General features: G+C 41.5%; 2 protein-coding genes across 12 annotated transcripts in view; both read left to right on the top strand.

Annotated features, from left to right (window-relative positions):
* The window catches only part of magi3b (membrane associated guanylate kinase, WW and PDZ domain containing 3b), a 150,904-nt gene extending 147,319 nt beyond the window's left edge, over positions 1–3,585 (top strand). For 3 of the 5 annotated variants that reach the window (XM_030421053.1, XM_030421054.1, XM_030421055.1), the window contains one exon: positions 43–3,585. In XM_030421053.1, coding sequence (XP_030276913.1) covers positions 43–1,139 — 1,097 coding nt within the window. In that variant the 3' untranslated portion in view covers positions 1,140–3,585. The remainder of the gene's footprint in view (positions 1–42) is intronic. The other 2 variants (XM_030421057.1, XM_030421056.1) reach the window with 1 other exon arrangement.
* A 6,579-nt stretch (positions 3,586–10,164) lies between these two features.
* Positions 10,165–21,401, top strand: im:7151449 (complement decay-accelerating factor transmembrane isoform). 7 transcript variants are annotated; one of them, XM_030421273.1, is made up of 13 exons: positions 10,165–10,414; positions 12,407–12,592; positions 12,708–12,807; positions 13,265–13,335; positions 13,579–13,761; positions 16,847–16,897; positions 17,017–17,097; positions 17,299–17,370; positions 19,190–19,228; positions 19,308–19,349; positions 19,450–19,501; positions 20,800–20,875; positions 21,076–21,401. In XM_030421273.1, exons 1-12 carry the CDS (start codon positions 10,333–10,335, stop codon positions 20,855–20,857), a joined length of 1,017 nt encoding a protein of 338 aa, XP_030277133.1. In that variant the 5' UTR covers positions 10,165–10,332; the 3' UTR covers positions 20,858–20,875; positions 21,076–21,401. The 7 variants fall into 7 exon arrangements, with proteins under 7 accessions (XP_030277133.1, XP_030277131.1, XP_030277135.1 ...); XM_030421271.1 differs by having other exon boundaries at positions 16,999–17,097; XM_030421275.1 differs by lacking the exon at positions 16,847–16,897 and having other exon boundaries at positions 16,999–17,097.
* Positions 21,402–26,785: the final 5,384 nt, after the last annotated feature.

Here is a 26,785-nt window from a genome sequence, read left to right as displayed (position 1 = left end):
CAAACAGTGTTTTCATGTCAAATTTTGTGCTTCTCTTTACAGGTCAACATGATCAAAAACTCATTTCACCCACAAGCTATTCCGGAGAGGTGTTTCTCTCCGACACATCACCCCTGTCCTCTCCATATCCCACTGGGGCTTCCATCTTCGTTTCCTCTCCCCTCTCCGGCAAACTGAAACATTCCCGCAGCTGGAGCACCTTATCCCCACCGGGCCTCAAGCCCAGCAGCAGCAGCAGCAGCAGGGGTTTAAGCTCAGTGGAGGAGAGCGGTGAGTGGGCTGACAAGGAGGTAGCAAGGCTCTCTCCTGCCTCCCCTGAGTCGATGAAATTCTACAAGAGGACCAGGCCCCCGAAAGACCCCAGAGAGCTAAGCAGCCCAAAGATAACGGGGGAGACATTTTCTAAAGCCAAAGAGCAACATCACACTCCCAAAAGGACCGAGAGTCGGGCACAGGAAGCGACGTCGAGCAGGAACAGGACATCTCAGACAACACAGGCGAAAACGGGGTCCACGAGCCCCAGGAAGTCTCCTCAAGTGGCTCCGACCCCGCAGCACACGGGGCATCAACAAGCCCCTCCGAGATTAAAAGACTCTCCCAGCAGAGAGAGCTTGGATCACGAAAAGAAAAATGGCAAAGGGGGGACCCTCGAGGTCAGACAACACGCACAAGCAAGGGAGCTGGAAGGGAGGGTAGCGCGGACCGGGCCTGGCCAGGAGCAGGAAAGTTTCAAAAGAAGGGTGGCGGGACGGTCTCGCCCCCAGAGGACATCTCTTCATACAGTAAGGGAGAGCGAGAAAGGCGCAGGCAAAGACTCGAGGCAGAGAGACACCAACGGGAAATCCACAGAGGACAGGCATACGAGTAAAGAGACTCTCAGCAAAAGAGATTCGCTGCTGTCTTTCAAAGACATGTGGAGCAGAAAAGGTTCCGTAGTTTCACCGAGAGAGGCGAAAGGAAGGGGAGACGCGCTTTCTTACTCCAAAGAAGTCAGTAGTAAGGAAGACATTGTGGCCTCTATACACAGTATTCCAGGGACCCAGCAGAGCCCAAAGGGACCTCTTAGCCCCGGCCCTTGGAAAGTGCCCAGCTCAGCCAAAATCCTCACCGAGGCAGAGGTCCTCCGCGACCCTTTGTGATGGAATATTGAATCACCCAGACTCGAGCTGTGCCATGGAATATTAATCCGTAACCCTCAGTGGATTGTTTTTTCTGAGTTCTTCCATAAACAAAAAAAAAAACGGAGAAGTGCAACACAGTGCCACTTTTAGTACGTTCCGGACCCAGATTTGTCTTTTCGACGAGGTTTCTTTTTATCGGGAGTCCTGCGTCATCACACATGGCATGTAGCAGCTCTCCCCCTTCTGCCTTGTCCGCTGCTTAAGCGTCGTCGGGCGTCGGGGCGGACTCAAAGCATGTCGCCCGGCATGCTTGGGAGGGGGGGGGGCCTTGCCAGACGAGACATTTCGAAATGTGAATATGTGCCAATCCTGTGGGAGCCTCCTGAGGAACAACAACCAACGACTACCAACAGCGCTTCACTCATTACAATGCAATGACCCATATGCAAAGAAAAAAAAAGGAGATAGGCCCCTCGCCTCTCGCCTGTAGTACACACACCACACATGACTGTCATCGTAGGGGTTTAATTTAGCTCTCGGTCTCATCGTGGGATGTTTTGACTTTGTCTGTTTTTTCTTAAAAAAAAGTTTGCTCAGCTGCATGCAGTCGGTTCCTTCTGTTTGTTTTTTACTGCACGCGTTCTGCACATCACCGAGGATGATCCCGTTTTAATCGTTTCTACTCCTCATTCTCGACACCAGGCAGATTTCTAACACAATCCAGCAAAGCGTTCACTTTTACCCGGGGACTCTAGACTGTTCTACGCTTCTAGACGTGACTCTCCCGCACACGAACAGTATCGTTAAAAAGACCAGAAACTTGTGGTTTGAGAAACTTGTTTACCATGTGTATGATAACCAACCTGTGTGTAATTTATTGAGATACTAGATGATTACGTGTATATGTAGCCGTCCCAAGCCATTCCACATTTTGATATAGACTTCAGACGACCCCGTCCCGTGTTATCTGAGCTCTCACCATCCTCCCAGCGTACTTCAGTGGTAGGGAAAATTACCATGGAATCCTTTTTTCTCGTAGTTCAATGAAATGTATAGGGAGCGCGCAAACCGCCGTACGGAAAAAACGTTTGCAATCGCTCAAAACGTGTCTCATTGTGAAATATTATATAATATATATATTTGAATGTGTCATGTTTTTGCAGATTCTAACTTTTAAAAATATCTATTGAACTCCATTGCACTGCATCTGCCCTCGTAGCATAACAGAATGACCATGAGTTGTATTTAATTCGTGTTGTTTGACTCGCTACCAATGCATCGCCATTTTATGATATTGTTCTCCTTATTTTATAAAGATGTTTGTTTGTTTCTTTTTTTTTTCTAAAAAGGGTTCACTGTCTAAGGCCAAAAGGGCAACATTTATATAATACTGTGCAAGTTCTGAGTCGTGAACCTGATGGTTTTACCTTTGCCCATTAGAGGGGGAAACAAAAAAGAAAAAAAGAGGGTTTTAAATATACGTATTTGTGGAATCCTGCTGTGTGATTATGTGCCAGGGTAGCTTTGAAGGATCATGGAGCTTGGAGAGAGTGATTTTGTGAGTTATTGAGCGCGCTGCTGATGTAAGACAGGTATTAAGAGACGCCGGCTTCTTGCATATTTCAAGGGTGGTTAGGCTTGGCGGGTATAAGAAAAAAAGTCTAATGTCACTGTTACTTTACAACATTTTTTTGAAGCTTCTGCTGTCGAAAAACCGGAAAACGAAATACGCTCAACATAGCTGCGACTTTTAAGAGATTGAGGCGTACTCAGACGAGCTCAGGGAATGCAGTATAGTAGCAAAACGTGTGATAAAAGTCGTTGTCACTGACAAAAGTCAAAAGGGTGGTTCAGGTCTGGGAGTGACTGTGATAAGAGCTTGTGATTGTATAAGGGAGATTTCAGGTTACACATTACTAGATGGTGTGCTCTGAGCCAATCAGTGGTAGGTTTCTGTGCAATAGTTTGGTTGGTTGAGCGAGTAAATCCAACCCTGAGTTGTCAGGTACAGGCCGTTCAGCCCGGTGAATCATATAACGCCCCTTTTTATTGCCCCCACCGCACTGTTGTTACCCCCTTTTACCCCTTTATTTTGACCGTTTTGTATCTCATCTCTGTATCATACTGTGGCCTTGCATCGCTTCATTAGAGAAAAAAAAACAAAAAACAATCCTCGTGGTATCTTCTACATTCTGTAGGAACAGTAGATGTAAATGTTTGTACATTGTACAGCACCTTTATAAATACTTGCTGAGTGCTCTTTCTGGGGGATCTAAAAAAAAAAAGAAAAATAAGAAAAAAAAGAAATAGAGGTATATTCAAATTGCTCCATTATTTTTTTATGTAAAAAAAAAAAGAGAGAGAGAGAGAGAAAATATTTAAAAATGGATTGACAAAGGATAGACTATGACCTTGACATGGTGTTCCGTTCATGCACTGAAAAATAAAGTTTTACTGAAAACACCTTCTGGACTTCTTGTACTGAGAAATGAAATGCACATACATAATAATATTTATGCTCTGGTATTTATGAACTATATGTCACTGTACCGCCAATGCAGTCGGGATTGACAGAATAATCAACCGGGGGTCATGTTTAGATTCATTTCTTTCACGTATAGTCCAACAACGGATCCTTTTCGTACGACAAAGCAGCAGAAGCCTCTGTTACTATGGCAGACTTCCAGTTGTCATGGCAGCCGACTGCTTTCCCTCCGCCGAGCTCGGGGAGAGAGCCTCGACTGCTCGGAGAAGATGCTTTTTCAATGACAAGAAAAAAGCTCAGAGGCATCTTACGCCAACGTATGCGCTGTGTCCATTAGATATTTCTTAGAAGGTATGAATCGCGGCGGCCGACTTTTGAGCGAGAAACGCAAATGAAATTTCTCCAGAGAGGATTTCTTTTAAATCATCAATGAAATTCCAGCTGTAGGAGAGATATGAGGATTATATATAAAAATAAATAATAAAATATAAGCTATGAATGTGGTTTAAGCACCCTACTGTATACGTCACGCAAAAGCTGCGGCACGTGAATGAATCGCGCGTACTGAATCTGAAATAACTCGACCGGGTGTGACTGCAAAACAGTCATTAAAAAAGCCGTTTGCCAAAAAGGCTCTGTGGCGCGGATCCGTTCTTGGCGGTCACCCTCGTTTTGCTGGACGCTGCGAGAAATCACGACTGTCGCATGTTTACTTTGAAATCACGAAACGTTGCTGAATTACCGTCGAGCAACACGACACACTCACCGTTCTACTTCGCACACGTGTGACGATCCTCTGACGCGCTTTCACACCTGAGACGTCTGATGGCGCCTGCAGCTGATCACCGACCAGCTCCAGCAGGGCAGAACAGTAATTTTTTTTTAACGCCTTATTGATGTGAACTACAATTTATCTGTTAATGACTGCGAAAGGCTCTCCGCAGCTCCATTATGTTATCGACTCTGACCCCGCTTCCTGATGAGGCCTGCTCAGTCGTTCGGAGCTTGATCTGGCAGTAGAAGAGCCGCCTTAATGACTATAGAACGACTGGTAATTGCATGTGGTGTGATAATTGACTAAATTGCCCGAGAATGGCTGTAATGTGACATTTGTCAAGTTCTATTTCAGGTACGAGCATCAAATGATGTGTGGAACTGGATTGTACGGACAATTTGATAGCGGAGGTAAATGTTCCGCCCGGACCTTTTGTCTTTGACCTTCCTTTTTTTTCAGGGAATTTGACATTGTTTAACGGAAATAACAAGTTGGTTTCTGTTGTCCTTTTTATGTCTTGAGACAGTCACATTCATTAGTACGGAACAAAAGATCAGAAGCGGTTCAAATTTTGCATAAAGGATAATTTTTCTTGGGTCTGCTCAGTGCAACTATAAACTATGAAGGTAAGAAAAAGGTGCTGGATAGATTTCTGTAATGTGGAAATATGTTTGTACATGAATAAGTAACTTCTGTGTCTTCATCATATTTGCACTCTTCACCAGATGCCGGTTCACCACCCAACACACATACAAAGCCAGGGATGGAATGTATGCAAGTAGATTTACTGAAGTATTGTACTCAAGTCCAGCTTTGATGATCACCAGCTGAGGAATGTTAATCTCACAGTATTTCATATCAGAACTGATATGCAATGAAATCCTAGTTACACAAAAATGTATTCAAGTACATTTACTTTAAGTGAAACTCTCTCCAAAAAGCAATATAGGCTTTATTTGTGATTGTATATGAGACAAAGCTTCGTGTAGAAGCATCATTACGACGAAATAGGCACTGTTGGACTCGAACTCCTTTACCTTCGCTCCGGTCTATGTGTCAGCTGAGTCCTGCGTGAACTTTTAATGAAGCAATAGGAGAAGATGTTCGGTAATCAATCAGTGTATTTATTAAGCAGTAAATGAACAAAGCTTACGGAGCTCTGGGTCGAGATCTTCCTTTCCCTGACAAGCAACAGGTTGTGGGTCAGTTCACGAAGTCTGACAACCTATCTTGTCCCTGACCCAGACCTTTATACTATACAAAGTTGAATAGTGCATGAATGTGTTCCTCCACTGGATTGGTCCGCTGGCCTTGATCTTTATTCGGATTGGCTCATTGATCTGACTTTCATCTTTTCTCTTGTCCCTATCTGACTCCAGGTGTCCTTGGATACAGCTGCTTCCGGTGGTTGTTTCCCCTTATCTCTGGAAAAAGAGCAGAGCCTACACTTTCCAGTTCCTATGTCTTAACTGTCAAAACTGCAACCCTTTTCCTGACCTGCCATATGTTAAACAGATGCACTCTTAATGACCTCTTGGTTGTTGCAAGTTGCCCTTTCCTGTGAACTATAATGTAGATACTCCCAATACCTCTTGTGGAGCAAACACAGACAATGTACCTTCAACTTCTATCTCTTGCGATTCTCACTTCTTTATATTTCTTGCTTATTATCACACTTCTGCATTACTCATGTCCTGACCTGCCCGTGACCTTGATTACATCTTGTTTCTTTAATGCATCTTACAGATCAACAACTGCTGCTATATGTTCGACTTATAAAATGAGCATCAAAGCATATTTTATTTACAGCACTTTTAAGATTTACCGTAGTGTCGTTTTTGGGCAAGCTAATTTTCAATGGAGTGCTACGGGCACTCTTGCGCTAGCATTAAAAATCGCTATTTTTAAAACACTAAGAAGGCTCGACACAACATGAAACTTTGCTCGTATTATCTCCAGGGTCTCTACACATGAACATGCGCATTGAGAACATTGTGTACACAGAGTTTACTAAAAAGAAAGTTTTTGAACAGCTCACATTAGTGGCTGCATCTCCGGCGCGCCGCCGTCATGGCAGACAAGAAGTGTTGATCCCCCAGTGCGACCTAACAGGAGGGAGAGTAATGGTGGAGTGCTCCTCCAGCCTTCATGTTATTTGATTTTTAATTTTTTTTATACTATTTGTAATCCCGCAAGGGGAAATTCTTTTTCCCACTCACATTACACACACAAGCGTGCACACACACACACATGCAGTGTAGAGGAGATGAGTGAAAGGACTGCCACACGTGCTACGGCGACCAACAAGCAGTTTTAGGGGTCTGTGCCTTGCTCAAGGGCACCCCAGCAATGCCCAGGATGTGAACTAGCATTCGAGTATTTATATGTTCTGCTACTTTGTACTTGTATTCCACTACACTTTGGAGGCAAATATTGTACTTTTTACTCATTATTTGTATTTGGTCACTTGAGTTACATGCTGCATCAGAACCCAATCCGGCCATTTTTATTTGTATTTATTTATCTAACAATAATCCGGTCTTTAAAAAAAAAAATGGTTTTCAAAAAATGCTGAAAATTAGATCTGATAATCAGTCTGGCTGCCAATCAAAGTTCATTTGCAAACAATATATACATACAGCTAAATATGTTTCATTTACTTTTACTTGTACTTTTGATACTTAAATACATGTAATATCAAAAACTTTAGGACTTTTGCTCAAGTGTTATTCATATGGGTGACTTTCACTTATATCAAAGTAATATTTTAACTTTACATGTTTACTTTTTACTTCACAGTGTCTTGAAATGATGCAAAAGGAATCAAGTTACTGTTGTGAAAAACAATATATATGTGTGTGTGTGTGTGTGTGTGTGTTTCTGAGCAGAACTCATGTACATATGGGTACATTTTCTCTTTTTTGCAAGAAAACATGAACTTATTTTTGTATTATTGCATCATGATCTCCAGTCAAAGCTTTTAAATGTGTTTTACTGCAGTTCACCTTCAGCACCAGTAGATGTCACCAATACTCAGTGGGGTGCGTTCGGTGCTCACGGCTGGAGAAGAAAAAGGGCGCACATTTTTCGAGGATTAGGGGTAATTATTGTCTGGGTTCAGGATTTGGGTTTGAAGTTGTTATCGTGGGAATGCGTTGGACAGAATGTGCACCACTTGAGCTTTGTCTCGCGAAAAAAAAAAAAAAAATAGAACTATCTGGAATCATGAAGCACCTTTGACTCGTGTGAACGATGTGAAGTCTGTGCAGCAACATCTAGAGATAGAGATATAAACGTATGAAGATGTTCAGTTTGTATGGGGTGAAATCATCCTGGCCCGGCCCGGCCCGTCCCTAGAATCGTTTCAAGCGTGAGAAAGGCAGGTGAACTATGCAGCAGTAGACAGATATTAATGTTTGGGTGGCAGCCTCTCTGCTCCATTATCACACTTGAGGAGAAGCAGATGCATTCTTCTGCTTGTTGAGAAGGGAGGTGTCTTAACTGTTCACTCGGAAAGGGTGTTCGGAGAGATAAGACACAGCTCAGCTCTCGGAGGCTTTGAACATGAGTTACCAGCCAATGCAGGTTTTTCCCCCCCCCAACGCCCTAAAAGGACATGAGGTGTACCGAAAAGGAGACATTTTATTGGCTCTGCGTCAGCTCCAGTGTTTTCCAATGACGTCTCAAACTTTATCTCACTTTTCCTGGTGATGTCACATGCAACATCCCGTATCCCGGTGCGTCCACACTTGTTTCACAAAGAAAGGAGTTCACGTAGGCTTTACTCGGCTTTATTAGTTCCTTGTTGCCAGGTTTCTGTGTGGGTTTCTGAGGCAACTGTGGGTGGAGGAGGGAGCCGGCCCCTGTCAACAAACGCCTGTGGTTGTAGAGTGAACTCCTTGGAATTCACCCCAAGACTGCGTGCGTGAGGCAATGAGGGCTCGGTCCTCAGCTGTGGAATGTATCCATGACAATAACACAAACCCCACAAAGTGACTCAGGCTCTGCACGGACTGTAAACTGTCACTACTTACTGAGGCATATATTGAAATGTGATTACTCTGAGATTGATCGTGTTGTCTTGGTGAGACTCTACAAACTAGTGGGGTGAGTCATAACAGAGGAGAGAAATAAGGACTCCCACTAAAAGAGGAACCACAGAGGGAATACCCCCTTCTTTTTTCCAGGACACACCCCATTATGTTTCCACTTTCTCTGTGGCAACACTTGTGGAGACATCTCCACCTCTGAGGAGGAAACCACAGAGCTGCAACAACCGGCTGACAGACTGTGAGTTTGTGTTATTTCACTGGTCATTAGGATGACACTCACCTCCTTTAATGAACTTCCCCAAATGTCATCGATTGTGTCCACTCGTCTTTGACGTGTTCACCCTGAAACTTTTGTCTGCTGTGCCTGCTGGTGTCAGCCGTGACGCGTCCGACAGCTTTAACGGCGAAACTTCCTCCCCAGCCTTTCAAAATAAGATGCTTTGTTTCACAGAATTAGTAGACAGTTGGAAATAAAATTCTCTCCTCCAGGCTAATAATAAAATGTGTAAAACAAAATTTCACTGAGGTAGAATTAGAACATTTGATAGTGAAAGTAAATTAAAGGTCCCTTCTACATGTTTTTAGACTCATAAAAATGATCTAATGTGTGTCAGACATAGTTTTTGAGGGGGAAATAAAAGTACAATGGTGGTTACTCTTTCTCTGGAATAATATAATATAATATTCTAGCCCATTTCACAAGTTTAGCTGCTGCACACAGGATGTCCAACGCTTCACTTTCAAGTCCATTCTCAGTCTCAGGCTTCAAGTTTCTACATCACACTTGTCATATAATTTTATATGATATAATTCTTTATATACGTTACTTGTTTAAGACATTCTTTCAATTAGATTTGGAAACTGTAATTTTGTCTTTTTGTTCTCCTCTGTGGTTCTTCCTGGGGTTTCTTCAATCCCTTTTTACCCTGTTAATGGGTTTATTTTTTTCCATTATGGCACGCTTTCCCTCACTCAACTCGAGGGTCTAAGGACAGAGGATGTTGTTCCCTGTATACACTGAAAAGCCCCCAGAGGCAATGAAATTGTGATTTTGGGCTATATAAATAAAACATTCGATTTGAGTTGATTGGGCCAGGTTTGGCTCCCAGACTGTGATGTCACAAATCATGCTTGTCGGCTCGCATCCAATGAATCTGTTTTTAAATAAGCGCAGTGAAAAACATACATTTTTATTAATGAATATGAATTCAGGTTTCTAATGTTTCACCTCTGTACATGCATCATTCTACACAGCTCAAATATTTCACTGTAGGAACAAGAGGGATAACACATATCAGACTTTAAACAGAACGTATGATGCTTTAATAGTGCCTGCGACTGGTGTAAATAGTGAGAAAATGAATAAACTGCAATGTAAGCAAGTTAGAACCAGTTATGGATAAGAAGTGGATGTAGACAGGTAATGCACTTAAAGGTATGTACTGTGATGGTTTAACAACTTGTGAAAAGTCGAAAATAAATATCAAATGTATATATAAAGATAGAAAATTGCAGCGTCTATAAGGCTTTTAATTTTAGTCTACATCCACATAATATAAGCTACAAGAATGCAAAATACCAGTTGGTGCAGGCCAGACTCTAGTGATATCATTGGTCAGTAATGTGTGCTGATATTTATGATTAAATATCAACAACCTGTTCCTTTTAGCGTAAAAAACAAATATGTGCTTTTATTATGAAGGCGGTATTTTCTCACTTCCTGGTTATTGAAGTTAATTTGACAGACATCACTGATAGTCGTGGTGCGTTCAGGGGCAGGATCAGTGTTTGCCGGCAGCGCAGCGAGTCGCGTGTATCCGCCGCCTCTTAGGAGAAGTGTGACGGACTGAAGGAGGAACAACCCCGGGATCTTTTTCTGTCCCATCTCTGCGGCCCGGCATGGAAGTTCTACTGGACACCTGTGGACGGCTACGAGTCAGACCTCTGCTGTTAATGTACCTCTTTGTCCTGAAGGCAGCAGGTCAGTGATAACGCATCATCCCCTCACACGGCTCACAGTCTGCTTAATGAGATAATATTTATCAACGCTCCGAGTCACATGAGAGCTGCAGCGAGAAAGAGGCAGACTGTCAGCGCCTCAGAAAAATAACTGTAAACGAGCTTCTTTACTATTCGAACCTCACGTTTATAATTTTATAACTTTTTTTTTTTATTAAAGAGTAGGGAATAAGATCATTTTATACAAACTGGACATTAAAAATACACATTTTTCCATGTGAAACGTGTGTAAAACAAAGGAAATGTAGATTTGAAACACTTTTTTAAGAACACTTGTACAGTCTAATGCAATCCAAGACATGTGCTTGTACTTTAATGTTCAGTTGTTTCTGTTCGCACTGTCATAGAGGTGTTAACATGTCTGAGCAGTGAGGTTCTAGTTGAAGCTGGCGTTGCACTACAGGTGTTTCTAATATTCCTCCCAACTCATGGTTATGAATGAGCACGGGAGCCCAAATTAGAAACAGCTCTCAGTATAATGCAGTCCAGCTCAAACACCAGCTTTTAACTAAAAGCTCATTTATAAACAAACACATTGTGCAGATGTGCTGAACAGAGTGGAAGCTGTAAACACACCATCATATTTTCTCGTCCGTGTGTCAAAACTTCTGAAGTTGTTGGGTTTTTTTGTTAGATAAAGTGCCAGGACGAGACATAAATCCTCTACTATGTGGTTCACTCCTCTGCGTGTTTGAGAAATATTGCTGTGATTTCCACAGAGACAGAATAATTCCGTTGAGTGCGCAGACGCCAATATCAACTGCAGACTGTGCTAAAAGTTCTCTGCTCGCCCGCAGAGACACCACCTACTTCTTTTTTTGGAACAGAAAGCTGGAGGAGTTATTATTTTTTTTGGCACCACTTTCTGAGATAAGCCACCGTTTACAGGTTTTATTCATTGTACCAGGCTTTATTATTTGTTTGTGAATAGTGATTTATAGATATTTTAAAAGCCTTCAGAATTGTATGGAAAACTTCTTGACTGGTTGAACCACTTCCTTGGACCAAAGATGACTAAAAGTGTAAGACTTAATGGATTAACCGCTGTTTATTAATGACTTATTAACAATTATGGCTGCTGAATTGTGACCTATTAAAAACTGAGCAATCCAAAAGTACTTTTAATGGATAACCAACATTTATAACTGGACTATAACCAATTAGAAACACTCTTTGATAGTGTAAAAGCTTCAGTGGTCACAGAGGTGAGACGCAGACAGAGGAGGCGGCTGGACGACTTCAGTGATTTACTGATGAACTTAACGTACAGGGTCAGAGAGAAGAAACCAGCAAAGCGACTCAGATGACCCTGACGAGGGGTTAATTAAAATGGGCTGGTTGAACTGAGGAGAGGAGTGGGGACAGGTGGGCAGGGAAGGTCGGCTGATAAGGAAGGGAGGGAACGTTGGAGAGCATCTGGAGGGTGAATGGAAAAAAGGAGGGGTGGGAACAGGGAATGTGGCTGCAGGGGAACGACGGAGACACTAACTTTGACAGTCTTTTTTCTTTTTTTTTTTTAAGATCCGGTCCTTTTTCTGTCTCCAAAGAACATGGAAACTGTTCGTTCACGCATTCAATCACGTCGGGTTTAGATAACTGTAACTCACTGTACTCATGCTTAAGCAAACACAACCTTTCCACACTCTGATAGTTTAAAATGCCGCCGCCAGACTATTCACAAGTTCAGGCAAAAGGAGTACATACTGTGTAACCCAGATACTAGCTTCATTATGCTGGCTATCTGCACAAGTCAGAATATATTTTAAGATTTGGATTATCACTTTTAAGGCTTGAATGGGACATAAAGACGTTATAAATGGTTAAGTCATTTTCTCACATCTCTAGACTGTATATCAGCTTTCTTTCTTTCCTACTTCATGACATTAAAGGCTGTCACATTTCCTGTTTTTTTCTTTTTACAAAAGCTGAGTGATTTCTCCTGTTTTCTCTCCAGCTGACTGTCCCAAACCTCACGGAGGAGAAAACATCGTCCTATCCAATGCAGCACTTCTTATGAACCAGTTTCCGGAAGGTTTGGATGTGACGTTAGAGTGCGCCAACGGATATGTTAAAGAAAGTGGCTCTGGGGTCACGACCTGCGCTGATACTAAGTGGACTGAGCCAGATCTCGTATGCAAAAGTGAGTCCTGGATACTTTTCACTGTAACTCCGCTGACACTTTTATCAAACATTATTATTCTGTCGTCTCATATAGGTCCAGCGTCAACATTGTCCTGTTTGTTTTTATGTCACAGAGAAGGACTGTGGGACTCCTAAATTGCTGCCGCATATGATCTTTGATTCCAGTCAGGGTACCCTGTTTGGTGCTACAATAAGGATAACATGTGAAACGGGGTGAGTCCAACTGTTAACGGTCGGAAATCTGTCCATGTAATTGCGATCTGCTCGAATTACACCTTAGTTCGTTTAGAGGAGCAAGTGGCGACATGAGGCAAATCCAAAGACAACGCGCGCACAGGGAGCCTTCAGTAGATCGTGACGTCTCTGTGGTCGCAGTCAGTTGTCTACCAGACAGTGCTGCTGGCGGATACACCTAGAACCACCGATGTTGAGGTGGATTTTGCTGATGGAAAACATGTGGTGGTCTTGAGAGACGAAACAGAGCAGCGGCCAGAAAGTGTTACATCAGAGTTTCGCTGATCAGAAACTTGGCTCTTCGCACTGAGGGAGCCGTTGATGCATAGTTCAAGAATAAACTCTTGTCAGAATTTGGTTTCAGCGCTGAAAATTCCTCTCCGCTGCATTACACCATCATGACTCTTACGGTATCTGTTCCGCCCTAAATAAACAGGTACCAGGTTACTGGGAACAGCTACAAACAGTGCTTCGCAACAGGGTGGACCGGAAGAGCAAAGTGTGAACGTACGTGTGTTGTACTTTGTATTTCTTATTTCCAATGTTTGGTACAATCCTAAAAACTAAAGGGTTTGTTTCAAAAGTCCGCTTCTTTTTCTCTTCTCTTACACAAGCTGTTTATGCAGCGGCAGTTTTGTTTTTCGTCTTTGTGAAGCAGTTCGTCTTCCTCTGTTTCACCCTTCACTGTTATCATTTTTGTTCATAAGAATGTGTGAAAACACCCGTTTGTCTGTCTGTTTGATTCCTCAGTTGTAACATGCGATATACCTGCCGAAGTGGCCAACGGCAAACGCTTATGGGAGTCAGCAGACTACCCCTCATATGGACAAGTCATACAATACACCTGTGATGACGGATACACCCTCTTTGGGAACGATACACTTGTGTGCAACGACATTGGTGAATACGATTCTGAGCCTCCTGAATGCAAAAGTAAGTACACTCCATCCTTCCATGGGTTTGACTTGCTCCTCTTTAAACCGATGAGTCAGAGGCAGGCTGCGGTAGACAAAGCTTCATGAATATCAAGTACTGTTTAAGTTATTTGAAGACCACATGAGGTTTTGCATGTTTGAACCCTCATAAAGCTCTAGATTACGGGTATGTTTATAGTGAAGAGAGGGCACATTATCACTGTTTGTGCACCTGAAGGGCACCCTACAAGGCACTTCGGCATGTTTTGTCTACAATAGCGGCATTCAAGAGGGCACTTTCACTGCACTACACAAGTAGAAGTAAATGAGTACATGTGTAGATAGATCTCCAGCTGATGGAATGGAACTTGTTCACTCAAGAGCCATTTTTCTCCAACGTCAGGTTCAGGGTTGGACGCTCAAATGTCGCACTGTTTTTGCCTTCCAGGTTGAAAGCTGTGCAAATGTAGGGAATCTTACAGTTTGACTGCTTCCCCATTGATCAGCGCTGAAAATCGCTGGCTAGCAAAAATCTAACCAGACTTTGGGCTTGTTTTAAAGGTAAAACAACATATTTTAGAACTCATTATTGACTGTTAGACAGCAGCTAACGTTAGCATTCAAAAACTTTGCAGCTAACGTTACTGTTTCGTAGTGTAACACGATAAAATTGGAGGAAAGACGTCAACTGATTCTGAAACATCATTGCACATCTTGGGACGGTACGGTAATGGTTGAAAGCTAGCGTCAGCTGCTGTCTAACGTTAGCTAATTTGTTACCAAGTACGTTGTTCTCTCTTGAATTGTGTCCTGATGTCCTGCTGGATTTTGAAGATCCGCCGTCTTTTCAGTTGCAGTCAAATAACAGTGATTTGTCAGATTCCCTATTCTTATACGACTCGCAGTCCAGGTCACAGCAGTGAGTCACTCAGAGCCTGACGTCAGACGAAAAAGGCCGCTGCGTCAAAATGGTCTATTCTTTGCACAGCGATATGGAAATCAGCTCTCCGGCACTGACACAGATAAAGCAGCAGTCAGCAAACTTTTCCCAACTGTCCGAGCTGGTGTGTTCAAGGACATTTACACATCAAATATGTGAGTCAGGCAGATAAAAGCATTGCATTCATCAGCTGAGGTACATTGTACTGTTGTGAAGTCAGTGTTCAAACAGCGGCTGCCTGGAATGTAATAAATCAGTCGGAGAACCGTTGTTGTTCAATCAAATGTCGGCTTGTAATGTTGTGCATGGTTTGTAGTTAATGGGTTAAAACATGCAAAACCACAGACGCGGTCTCGTTACATCTAACCGATACCGCATGCTGAGAAGCAACTTCACGGTGCGCTGCCATGCACCCCATTGTAGTACTCATCTGTAGCGTACTGCATTCAGCTAAAGAGCACATACTGTAGGCGTTGCTATGGTGTCACAGAGGACACGCGGCTTTAAACACACTGCTGGCAAGTTTTGAACATCATCACTTCAACACACTCCCTATGAAGCAGTATTCAATCTTCACAGCATTTTTCTAATCACCACTCATGTGTGCGCTCACCCCGAGCTGTTTGTTTGTTTACTAACTGCCACACTCACATTCTCATTAACATTGACTTAAGAGCATCCTCTCATTAAAAACTCAGTCATTGGTCAAAAACACTACACTGAGTACAGTTTCCTACAAGGTGAGGTTTGAACGTGTCATTTGTAGACGCAGAACTTTATAATCAGCATACAAATCATATACATAAGTAATGCTTAACTAATGCCTGACTAGTGATGACTTAATGCATGAATACATGAATTCCTGTTGACCATTAATAAATAATCAGGTCATAAGATTTAAATGATTCGTTCACATTTAATAGATCATCAGTTGAGGAATGTTAATCACTGTGAGTCCATGCATGTATTGATATGCGACCGAATGAGCTTGACTCCAGTTACATAAAACTTTATTTCAGATCCACGTATTTGCTCTTTGAAAGCACAACAGGACCTGTTCTTATGAAAATATTATGCTGGTGTTTTTTTAGATTATCAAACTCAAACAAAACTTGGGCTGCGCAGTTTATGTAAATGTTTTTGAAATCGGAACATGGCCAAGTGCAATATCCAGAGGCCCCGACCTACAAATTCTGATCTCCAGATGTAAGGGATTTTTATTCTTCTTTTCTTTTATTTTGTGGTGCACACCCCACCAGTTTTTACACCATCATGATGAGATAACCTGATGAAGGTCTAAGTACCGAAACGTTGTTGTCAGTAAACTTAACTGCAAGTGAAGTGGGCGGTGTGATTGTTTTTCCTGATATCACCACAGTTAAAACTTTTTCCATCATTTCCACTAACCCTGAGTCATGTAGCAGTTGTCAAAATAATCCCAGTTTGATATTTTTTACCATATAAAGCAAAATACAGCCACAAAAATAAACTTTTATCCAACTAAAATCCAGCTCACTTAAACAGATGTCAAACCACATATGAAATAACTGAGATTAAACATTGCTTCAAGGTGCAATATGTAAGAACTGGCCGACTGTTGAGGTCACACTCGGAACCAATAGGGGCCGACATATCAGGAAAGTAACCGCTAACTGTTGCTAGGTAGTTAGCTCAGTTAGCCGCACCAGTAGCATTCTGAACCGAGAGCTTAGAGCAGCGGGAGAGTCATAGTGTTTTGCTTTGGAGGCTAGCTGGTAAGCATGCTATCTGCAATAGAAAAAACATCAACATCAAAAGTTATTTCTTCTCTTTCGGTTGGTATTTTTTGTCAATTCTTTAATGTTTTCAACCAAAAATTTTACATATTGCCCCTTTAACAGATGACGTGTGAACTAATCACGTTAACTTTTAATGAGCTTATCATTTGTTAATCGCGAGACACTGAAATTCTTGAAATATCCTACATGAATTCATGCATTAAATCATCAGTAACGATGCATTAGTGAAGCATTAAGAATATGATGTGTACCCTTATTTCAAAGCGTTGCTCATTCTGCATGTAAAATCAAATCTGTTCGCATGCTCCACCACATTGAAACAGTTAAACAGTTATTTCAACGGCAGATAAACTCAGTAGTGTTTTTATTCATATGTGTCACAACAGAAAAAATTACAACAACAGTGGTCACGTCAACACCTACACCTCCAGCACAAGGTATAGAAATCATTCGAATATTTACATACTGAAGATAAATAACCGTAACTGCAAGAATCACCAAGCATCTTTGAGAACAATGGCTATTTTCCGTGTCACAGAGGCGTCCACTCCCACAGATTCACCTGCCACGACCACAGCTCACAGAGTTAAAGCTAACACAGCGAGTGCATCATCAGCTGTGTCACCTTCACTACCAGGTATAGAAAAATGTCTCAAAACTCAGAAGATCAGCATGTAATTAAACTGTAAATCTTTTAGGCACAGCACTTAGTAGCATGAATGGATTATGTGCACGCTGCATGCTTTTTTGGGGGAATGGATTCTCAGCTTTATGAGCTACTTCTATCCTGCTTAAACCAGAGAGGAACTAGAAATCATTGTGATCATTCTGTTTAAAGGTGTTAGACACTCTTTGCCGGCTGAGGATAAAGCTACTACAGCCAGTGAAACATCAACAACATCATTTCAAGGTATTGAACAATTTAATGAAAAAGCAGTCCAGCTTGAATCTCCTTTACCTTTGCAAGTTTTGTGATTACAAGCTTAAATTTAATAACTTCTGCGCAGTGGATTTTAAATTAAACTGCGCTCCCAATGAACCGATGCTTCCCTTAACTTTGTGTGATTTATTTGTATTTAGATTGTGATTTGTTATTTCAGTTAAATTACCTGGTTGTTTCAGTGGAGGGAAGAAACACAAGTAAAATATAATGATGTCAGGCCTTGATTTTCTTTTAAGGGAACTGAAATGGATCCGTGCGTCAAAAAAACTAGAGATAATACTTAGAAGATGGCCCTTAATGAGAAAGTAATGGTCTTGTTTTGGAAAACAGCACAGCAGAATAAAATATAATGACTCCTGTGCAACACACGGATACACAAAACCATTTACAAGGAGAACAAAAGTTATCGTCAGTGTGGAAAACCGAAATTAAAGCTTTAGAGGGTCCAGCAAGGGCTTATGTGCTCAGAGCTCACTGAATGGGATTTTTTAGTTATTTTGTTGCCTTTTTAGACACAAACTGGGACTAACAAGGTTGACTAATTTTGGGAAATAGGCTTATTGGCTTTCTGGTTTAAAACTTTCTGTTTTATGGGGAGTAATGTGCCAGGCAACCATCAGAGATCCCCAGAAAGCAACAGCCAAGATACAATATGGCACATAACCGCACTGTAAAATGAAAAACTGTGGACATACTATGCAAGATTTGTTGGTTTCTGCTCTATTCAAAGTTGGCGCCTCCTACCCGACTTGACGGGTGCGAGAGCAGTGATGGTTGACCAAGCTAGGGAGTGAATGTAGAGAGGGGGGTGGTGTTGGCGAGGACAAAGCAGTGACTCAGATAAACATGCCCACGCCTCCACACAACCCTTCGGATTTTCTATGAATGCAGGATTCCCCTCCGCTCTGCGTGTCTGTGTGTGTGTAGCTCAGCCCTACCCTTGGTCAAACAGACACACAGACCTGAAGCTTTGTCCATGACAAAGAGCAGAGCAGAGGAGGGAGGATAAACATTTTTTTTTCTTCTTTTTTTATTGAGTTACTACTTTAAGATATAATTGGCTGAGTGCTTCACACCACCGCCCAAAGGGTGACACCCATAAATGTCCTGAATACAACAAAATATTATGGAAATAAAATAATACGGGCACAGGGTGGGGTCTCCGCGGATACAGACACCACTACAGACTTCTACTGGGTCATAAGTGACGATTGAGAAGGAGTCTTTTTAAAAAAAAACAAATTAGGAATATCCTGCATAGTATACCTTTCAAACAAACCAGATACAGCATGTTAATAAGCGAGAGTGTCTGGGACTGTTTCTAGTCTTTTTGTTAAGATGCTAATGCTAATGGCTGCATATTTAACCACCATACATGAGTCTGGTCTCAATCTTCCCAAATAACTCTTCACCACAAAGTCAATAAGCACATTTCCCAAATTGTCGGACTGCTCGTATAACACTAGATTTACGACTCCATGTTCTTTCCTCTTGTAATTTTAATTGTTTGCATAACAAACAATAATGGTTTTTAATTTACTGACCGAAGAGAGCTGTCATTTAACATCCTCAGACACGTCTCCCTCCCTCTGCCCCCCGTCCCAGCTAATATGTTCTTCCCTTCACTGACCCGACATGGAGAAACATACATAACCAGCAAAATCAGTAGACACATACTCTAATCAATATTTAATCAGTAAATGAGTTTGTAACGGCCCTTCTTGGAGGTTCTGGTGATGTAGTCAGTCCTGTTGACCAAACTGATAATACTGTTTTATACTTGCAGACATGCGTGATGATGCTGTCGATACCAGCAGGGATATTGGTGAGTTATTGAGTCTCATCAGAATGTGAACGTGGGTGATTATCTATGTTCTGCATTTAACTCTGCTTGTGTCTTTCAGGATATATACCTGTTATAGTCAGTGTTGTGTGCGTTTTAGTAGGTAATGTACAGTTTTTCTCTTTTGACTTCACGATTTCACAAAATTTGAATACGAAAACAAATAAATCTCTCTCTTTTTGTCTTCTTTCTTTTGTTCACAGTTGCTTGTATAGTTGTTGTGTTTATACACAAGTTCCTTCTGAGGAGAAAAGGGTGAGGCCCGTTGTTTTTTCTCTCAACACTTCAATGCATGAGTCATATTTGATTGTGCCTTCAAATTCCATTGCTTGTTGTTTTGTTTTGTTTTTTCACTTCTCTGCCTTTAATTGTAACGCACGGATCAATTACAGCACACGTTTCTGTAAAAACAAATACAGCATGCAGTGAATGATATGCAGTAACTTCCAAGTAACTAACTCTGCAGCAGGTTCAGATTCTTGATCTTTCTTGTTCTTGAGTGTTTGAGCTGTTTAAGGAAACCTAGATGTCTGCGTGTTTTTGGACTTGCTCTGAGGAACGAGGGAAGTCAACAGGAAATCCTTTAATAAAACAGGCTGTGACATAGAAATCAGCATCGGGAAAAAAACTCCCTCAGGCTGGAATGAATCAGGATACCTTTGAAAATCAAGTCAGTACAGGAATTAACAAATTCAGAACAATACAGAACCAGGGACATATTTCTTGACTCAGATGACAACCATTTTGTTGACATTCCCGTGGGCTAAATTTGAGAAGAAGAAAAACAATCACAGATGGAGACTGAACCCCTTCAAGGAGACCTATTGTGCTTTTTCGTTTTTTTATCCTTTCCGTCAGTGTGTTGTAGAGCTCCTCTCTCCCACAGAAAACATAGTGCCTGAACTGCCTCGTCCGTAGCCCCACCTTCAATTCTGTGACTTTGTGACATCACGCTACGTCACCATGTTGCACAGTTGCATAATCTATGCCAATATTCACAGTAGAAGTGGAAATAGATAGAAGCTGAAATAACAGCAGAGCCGACTGGACACACGGTGAAAGGTGCGGGGTCAGGCGTGTGTATCTGACCAATCAGAAGAGGGGGGGGTCCTTAAAGAGACAGGCACTACAACAGAGTATTTAAGACAGACGGGGGAGACTGTGCTGCAGCGAGTAAACTGAGCATTAAAGGATGTAAACCTGTTCTTGGAGTGTCCCAAAATAAAACGATGAACCTGAAAATGAGCATAATATGTCTCCTTGGACAATTTTGATAAACTTAATCAGCACAGTGCAACTTTCCTTAAACATGAACCTCTTATTAACAACATAATCACATGAAACCTTCACATACTGCATTAAACCAAGGTTAAGGCTAACTTTACAAAACTACATTATTCTCTCAAGGTGGCAGTGACTAACACTAACATTGCGGAATGCTAATTAAATATGCATTGAAACAACAACATTTGGTGAACTAATCAAATTTTAACATACAATTAACATAACTGAAGACAAATCTGACACAGATTCCTTATTTGATGACACTATAGCTCATATGACACCGGAGAAGACCTGAAGCCGGAGTTATTACAGTTCCAAAATCTTTAGGTTGCACGTCCGACTGAGGTACCTGTCACTTCCTGTGTATTTACTCTTACCAAGTACAGAAAACAACCGAAATACCTCTGAACAGCCATGTTGAAGAAATGTTTACTTGCTTGAGTTTTTAAGTGGAAGCATGTGGCAGACAAATCCAAATAATTCTGCTGTGCGAATGAAGCTCAACCTGAACATTTCTCCTCTTCATTTCTTCTCATCAACACCAGCTTTGCAAATGGAACCAGTCCGATCTGATAAACAGCCTCTGGGAGCCGACCGGGACGTGCCAACACACTGCAGCGGTGCCTCTCTGAGACGATGGAGAAAAACTCACTTTAATGTTAATGCACTTAAAACGGCAGATAATCAAATGTATAAGTAACATAATTTAAATCTAAGGATGAAAAGCACTTTTTTTTTACGATGTATTTTTTTAATGCCACATTATTTTAACAATTGTAAATAGCTCGTGCCACCATAGTATTACTATTTTGTACATTATTTATGTTGTAAACTGAAATTAAAACACTTTAACATTGCCTCCTTGTGTGAATAAGTATTCCGGTATTTGCTGTATGCAGCGTAGATTATTCAAGACATCTTAAAGGCATAACTTTACGCTTTAATAATGTGCTGTTTTGTTAGAACAGACTGGTGAAAAATGGGGATTCAAGAAGGCACACAATGTGGTTAATTCAGTTCGCGGATTGACATGGCGGCTGATGATAAAGATACAATCAGCTACATTCTTCGCCTCCTGACGTTCTTTTCGTCATTGTCTATTGTTTCGTGAGCTGGCTGAGCAAAATAATGGGAAACCTTTTTTCAAGACTGAAGACAATGCAGTGGAGTACCGGCCATCAATGAACCGTGTAACACAAACTGCTGTATCACTCGTGAGGGGACATTCTCAGGGAAGTGATCAGAATGTTTTTGATCTTGAATGAATGGGCCAACGGAGCAGAAACCTGTCCACGCTTGTTCACCATCCACTTGGATGAAGCGGGTTTGCTTCATACATTGCTAAAGATAAAATGTTCTGTATTAAACTGCATCTGTAAGATTTTAGCTAGAAAATGTCAAACACGACATAAAGACTAAAGCATTCCATTTGAAAGAGTTAGACGTCGAGGTTTTGTTCTCACTTAAATACGTTTTTGTACCTCAAAGGAGAAAAAAAAATTCAATGTTTGCATTCAAAGTCAGGGCAGCATTGAAGGACCAGGCCATTATCCTGGCAGGGGTGTGGACCAGTACAGAGAAAAAACCCCATAATAGAATGTGGCTCCACTGTTTCTTTGTACTCTGGTCTGCTGTCGTGCCAGAGGCCTGACTGTGCCTTTCTTGCCATCAAAAGACAGGGTTTCTTGTGTCTACTTCAAAAGAACTTGCATGTTTCAGTAAATCATTTTTGTAGACTTATTATTTTTTTACAAGTTCCTTCATTGTATATGATTTTGAAAAAACACTTTTAAGTGGATTGAAAAGATCCTTTTATTGACTTGTGAAATCTTCTGGAAGAACAGAAGAGCATGGCCGTAAACAGGATATGCACTCATCCTGGTAGTTATTCGTCTTAGTTATGTGGACAGATAGTGCATTATGGGAGAGGAGTTGGGGGGTTGCCTTTAACGCTCAGAGAAATGTCCACAACAGTGGCGGTGTTTGTGGAGGTCATCAACCATCCTCCATAGCCAGCTCCCGGAAAGAAGGAGAAAAAAAAAGAAAAGAGGAAAGCTTTAATGGTGTTGCTCACTTGTTCCACGTTGGAGCCACTATTAAAAAAAGCATCACTGAGATACACTGTTGCAGCAGATTACATGTTCCTTGATTACAATGACCGCAGACACAATTTTTTTTTCAAGTCAAATGCATGTAGACTAAACCATCTTGGTGACCATCTATGAAAATAGTTCACCCAGAAAGACACAATTTACTCTAGTCTAAGTTGTAGCGCTAAAAACATAAAGTGCCAATCTGTTTTGAGAAATGATTAGCTTATGTGCAAGTCTATATTTGCGTTTTTGAGTATTTATATCATGGGATGAATTGGCTGGAGACTGGGAACGAGTGTTAAAAACTGAGAGACAGCTAACACAGTGGAGAAAGACTATGAGTCTACATCAGTGCTTGTGGCTCCGTGACATGATCTGATATCGCCATGTTGGTGTTGTTCCTAGTACATCATAATTAATGTTGTTCCAGCACCATCATTGAAACTAACTATTAACATTGTGTAGGTCATAGCTTTGCAACTAAGGGACAAAAGACCAAAAAAATATGCAGTTTTCCTGTGAAAAGCTATTTGTATTTTGACCAAAACCATGTTTTCCTCAAACTAACCACATATTTTAGTTCCTTAAATCTAACCAGACAGCAACAGAAAACTGTAAATAAAATGAAAACAAATTGAAAGTCGTTACCCGGTCAACTACAATAACACACTCCAGATTTAGATTCCGTTGCTGTTTTGGTTACATTAAGTTGAAATTAAATGACAGAGGTGCTTTGAGCAGAGTGCTAACACGCCTCTGTGCTTAGGTTTAGCTTGTTAGCATGCTACCGTTTGCGAATTAGCACTGAACAAAAACTACAGCTGAGGATGAGAATGTCATTAGTTTTACAGTCAATTTGTCAATAAAGATGTCGGCCTGGGGATGATAGGCGAAGAGTAAAGGAATCACCAAAGTATTGCAGTATATTTTTTTGAGCAAACATCGTTGAGGCCTGTAAGGAATGTCATTGCAACCCATCACTTGTTGAGACTTCACAGTTGAGGAAACATAAATCCACCTCATGTTGCCTCATTTCATCGTCGAGGATAATCCAGAGGATCACCAAAGTCTGGAGGATTCATCATTCAGTTATTGGGGCTTATGAAACTTTTTTCAGGGACAAGTTTACACTTTGTAAAGTGCCTGAATGATTCAGTGTCAAACAAGTCGAAACAATAAAACTTTATGTTTGGGAGATAAACAATAAGGCAGTGCAATACAGTTTGAGCCATGGCGGGTGTGGCGCTGAGATGGTGCAATGGGGAAAATGGTTTTAAAAGAGGAGGAGGAATCAATGCTGTTTTTTGTGAATCAGAATCAATCAAATAGCTCTTACCATCTATAGCTCCTTCCAACTGACATCGCTACATCAGCAGAAAAAGGTTTTATCACCAGCTTCATCCTTGAAATAGAACCTCACAACAAAAGGGATCAAGCATGTAAATAATACATTACAGGACAACCCTTCCAAGTGCGTAATCACTCCTGAGTCATTATGGTAACTTCTGCTTCAATACACGCCACCCTCTGGGTCAGTGAAACAGCTTTGCAACCCTGGTGTACGAGACAATGTACGTATAAACACGTCAGTGTGGTGTCAGAATAGTATCATGACTAACCAGCTCTACTGGTCCTCTCCTGTAGCCTCAGTCAGTCATTAGTCAGATGCGGCCTCACCACAGGAAATGAAAGACAAGTGAAGAGTGATAGCAGGATGTATGCTTGGTGTCCTCCCTGTCTCAGCAAGTCGGTTTTCCACTCACAGACTGAAGGCATTAATTCCTCCTTCTCTTTCAAACGCTGTTTTTCCAATGAACTACAGCACCACACCCTTCCTGACTGGAATCATCACGGTCTGAAAACATGTATCTCCAAATCGTCCGGTTTAAAGAACTTGTTGTAATGCTGAATGCCATTCAGGTATTTTTGAAAGGACTTTCACAGGCCTTTGTTCAACATAACTAAATTATGAGAATCACCACAAGTGGAGTTATGTACGGAAGCCAAGAACGGCCATGGATTTGTATTTTTTTTATGCACTGTTACCTCATGACAACGACTTATTAAGTCGTTATCTCGATATAACAAAGGTTGTTTTCTCGTGATAACGAAATTAATTATTTAGTTTTCTTCATATAACAAAGATTGTTTTCTCGTGATAACAAATTAAGTAATAATGTGTTCGTCCTGATTTTAACCTACAAGCACTGCCACGAACGGCTTCCGTATATCGATCACCGCGTCACATATCTTTTCAATCAAGGCCTGACAGGCTGTAATAGCATTATGCCTTGCTATGACAGATAATATTCACATTAATGTGTGTAAGGCTTAGCAAGGCCTCACCTATATATCGGCGGCGCAATCTAAGTGAGCCTGATGCCGTCGTTGTATCATCCCCAGCTGGATGATGGTCAGACTCTCTAACTGATGGTCCAAGGAGTTTATTACAGGAACCTTGTGCACTCGAACACGCCTTCGGTCACACCGTAAGAGCTTGTGCCCTTTATCAGCTAAGGTGCTAAGTAAATCATTTTCATCACGTTCAGCAAAAAACATGCAGGCACACTTCCAACACGCAGACACACACGATTCACAAGAACACGGGTGTTCTCGGTTCACAGCGAGACGTTTTTTCAAAATAAAAGTCCTGCATTTAGCGTCTAATATAATTAATGAAATAATAACCTGGCTTCAAAATATCAGTAAACTAAATGAAAACAAGATGTTCTTATAAACAATTATCATAAAGGTCATTTACAGTCATTACACTAACTGACTGACTCATCCCCCCCCATACACACACAATTATATCGTTATCACAAGAAAGCAATCTTTGTTATATCGAGATAACGAGATAATAAGTCGTTATCACGAGCAAACACCCTTTGTTATATCGAGATAACCAGATAATGAGTCGTTATCACGAGATAACAGTGCATAAATCCATAAAAATCCATGGCCGTTCTCGGCTTCCGTAGTTATGAGATCTTTACATGACAACAAAAAGATGTCAGCCAACACCTGCTGGTTTTCCACTGGACCTCCATGAGTCCCCATCCTGTTTGTGAAGGACAGGAACACAATAATGAAATGTCTGTCCACCCTCTTTGTGGAGATCCTATTACAGGAATTCCCTTTTTGCACTTGCATAACATAACACGATGGGATATAACATGCTTTAAGATGGCATATGCTTTAAATGGTGCGCAGTAAAATAGTCGAAAAACACCAAAGTGTTGTTTTAAAAGCTTTTTTTGCACATAAATCAAAGGGGGAATGTGTAAGAATCTTATTTGAAAATGTAAAAAAATTACCTCAAATTATCAACAGAATGTTAAGAAAAATCAGTTTTTCATGTTATTCTTTAAAATGTGTTGCAGAGATATTTATTCAGGTTAGCATGCTAACCAGCTAGCCTCAGCCAGCCTGGTCCAAACATTCACCTGGTCCCCGAGCTCCCCGTACGAGCCACTACCTGCACTTCCAACTGAGCTAACCAGTTATGGATAGCTACAGATAACAGCAGTTCGCGGTCACTGCTGATGCTCTACCTTCTTTCTGTTTTGAATTTGAAAGGTGGCCCATTCTTACATGTTGCACCCTTTAAATATACTAAAATGTGACACGAGGTCGTAAATAACTCTTTCTCGGGATATTGCCACAATGTCGCCTCTTTTGTGTACATTCCTGCTCATGTCGCCTCTCTGCCCCCCTTCAGCCATATTTGCCCTTTCCCAGACCCCTCTCCCCTCAGACTTTCCTCCCAGCGATCCCACTCCCCCGGGCTTCCCTTCCCATGCACCTGCACGTCACTCCCTCATCAGCCAATCACATATACCTGCACCACATCCATTGGCCTGCAAGTTGCAAACATCTGTATTCTCTTCCCTGCAGTAATCTGTATTTTGACCTGCTTACTGTTTATCACCAGCCCACCTGCCTTGCTTTGCCCCTCTGGATTTGTTTTCCTGTTCGGACTTCCTTCCTGGTGTTGACCCTTGCCTGCCTCACCATTCTATGAGTCCACACTGTATACACACTATACCGTCCTTGCTGCGATCAATCATTGTACTCTGCCAGTCAGTCCGCATTTGGGACCTTTCCCTTGTTTCCGCGCACACAACAGCTGCGACAGATATTGATGACAGAAGACCGGACG

This window comes from Sparus aurata, chromosome 6 (genome assembly GCF_900880675.1).
Source record: "Sparus aurata chromosome 6, fSpaAur1.1, whole genome shotgun sequence".
Taxonomy (NCBI): Eukaryota; Metazoa; Chordata; class Actinopteri; order Spariformes; family Sparidae; genus Sparus; species Sparus aurata.
This window is presented reverse-complemented; position numbering and strand designations above follow the sequence as displayed.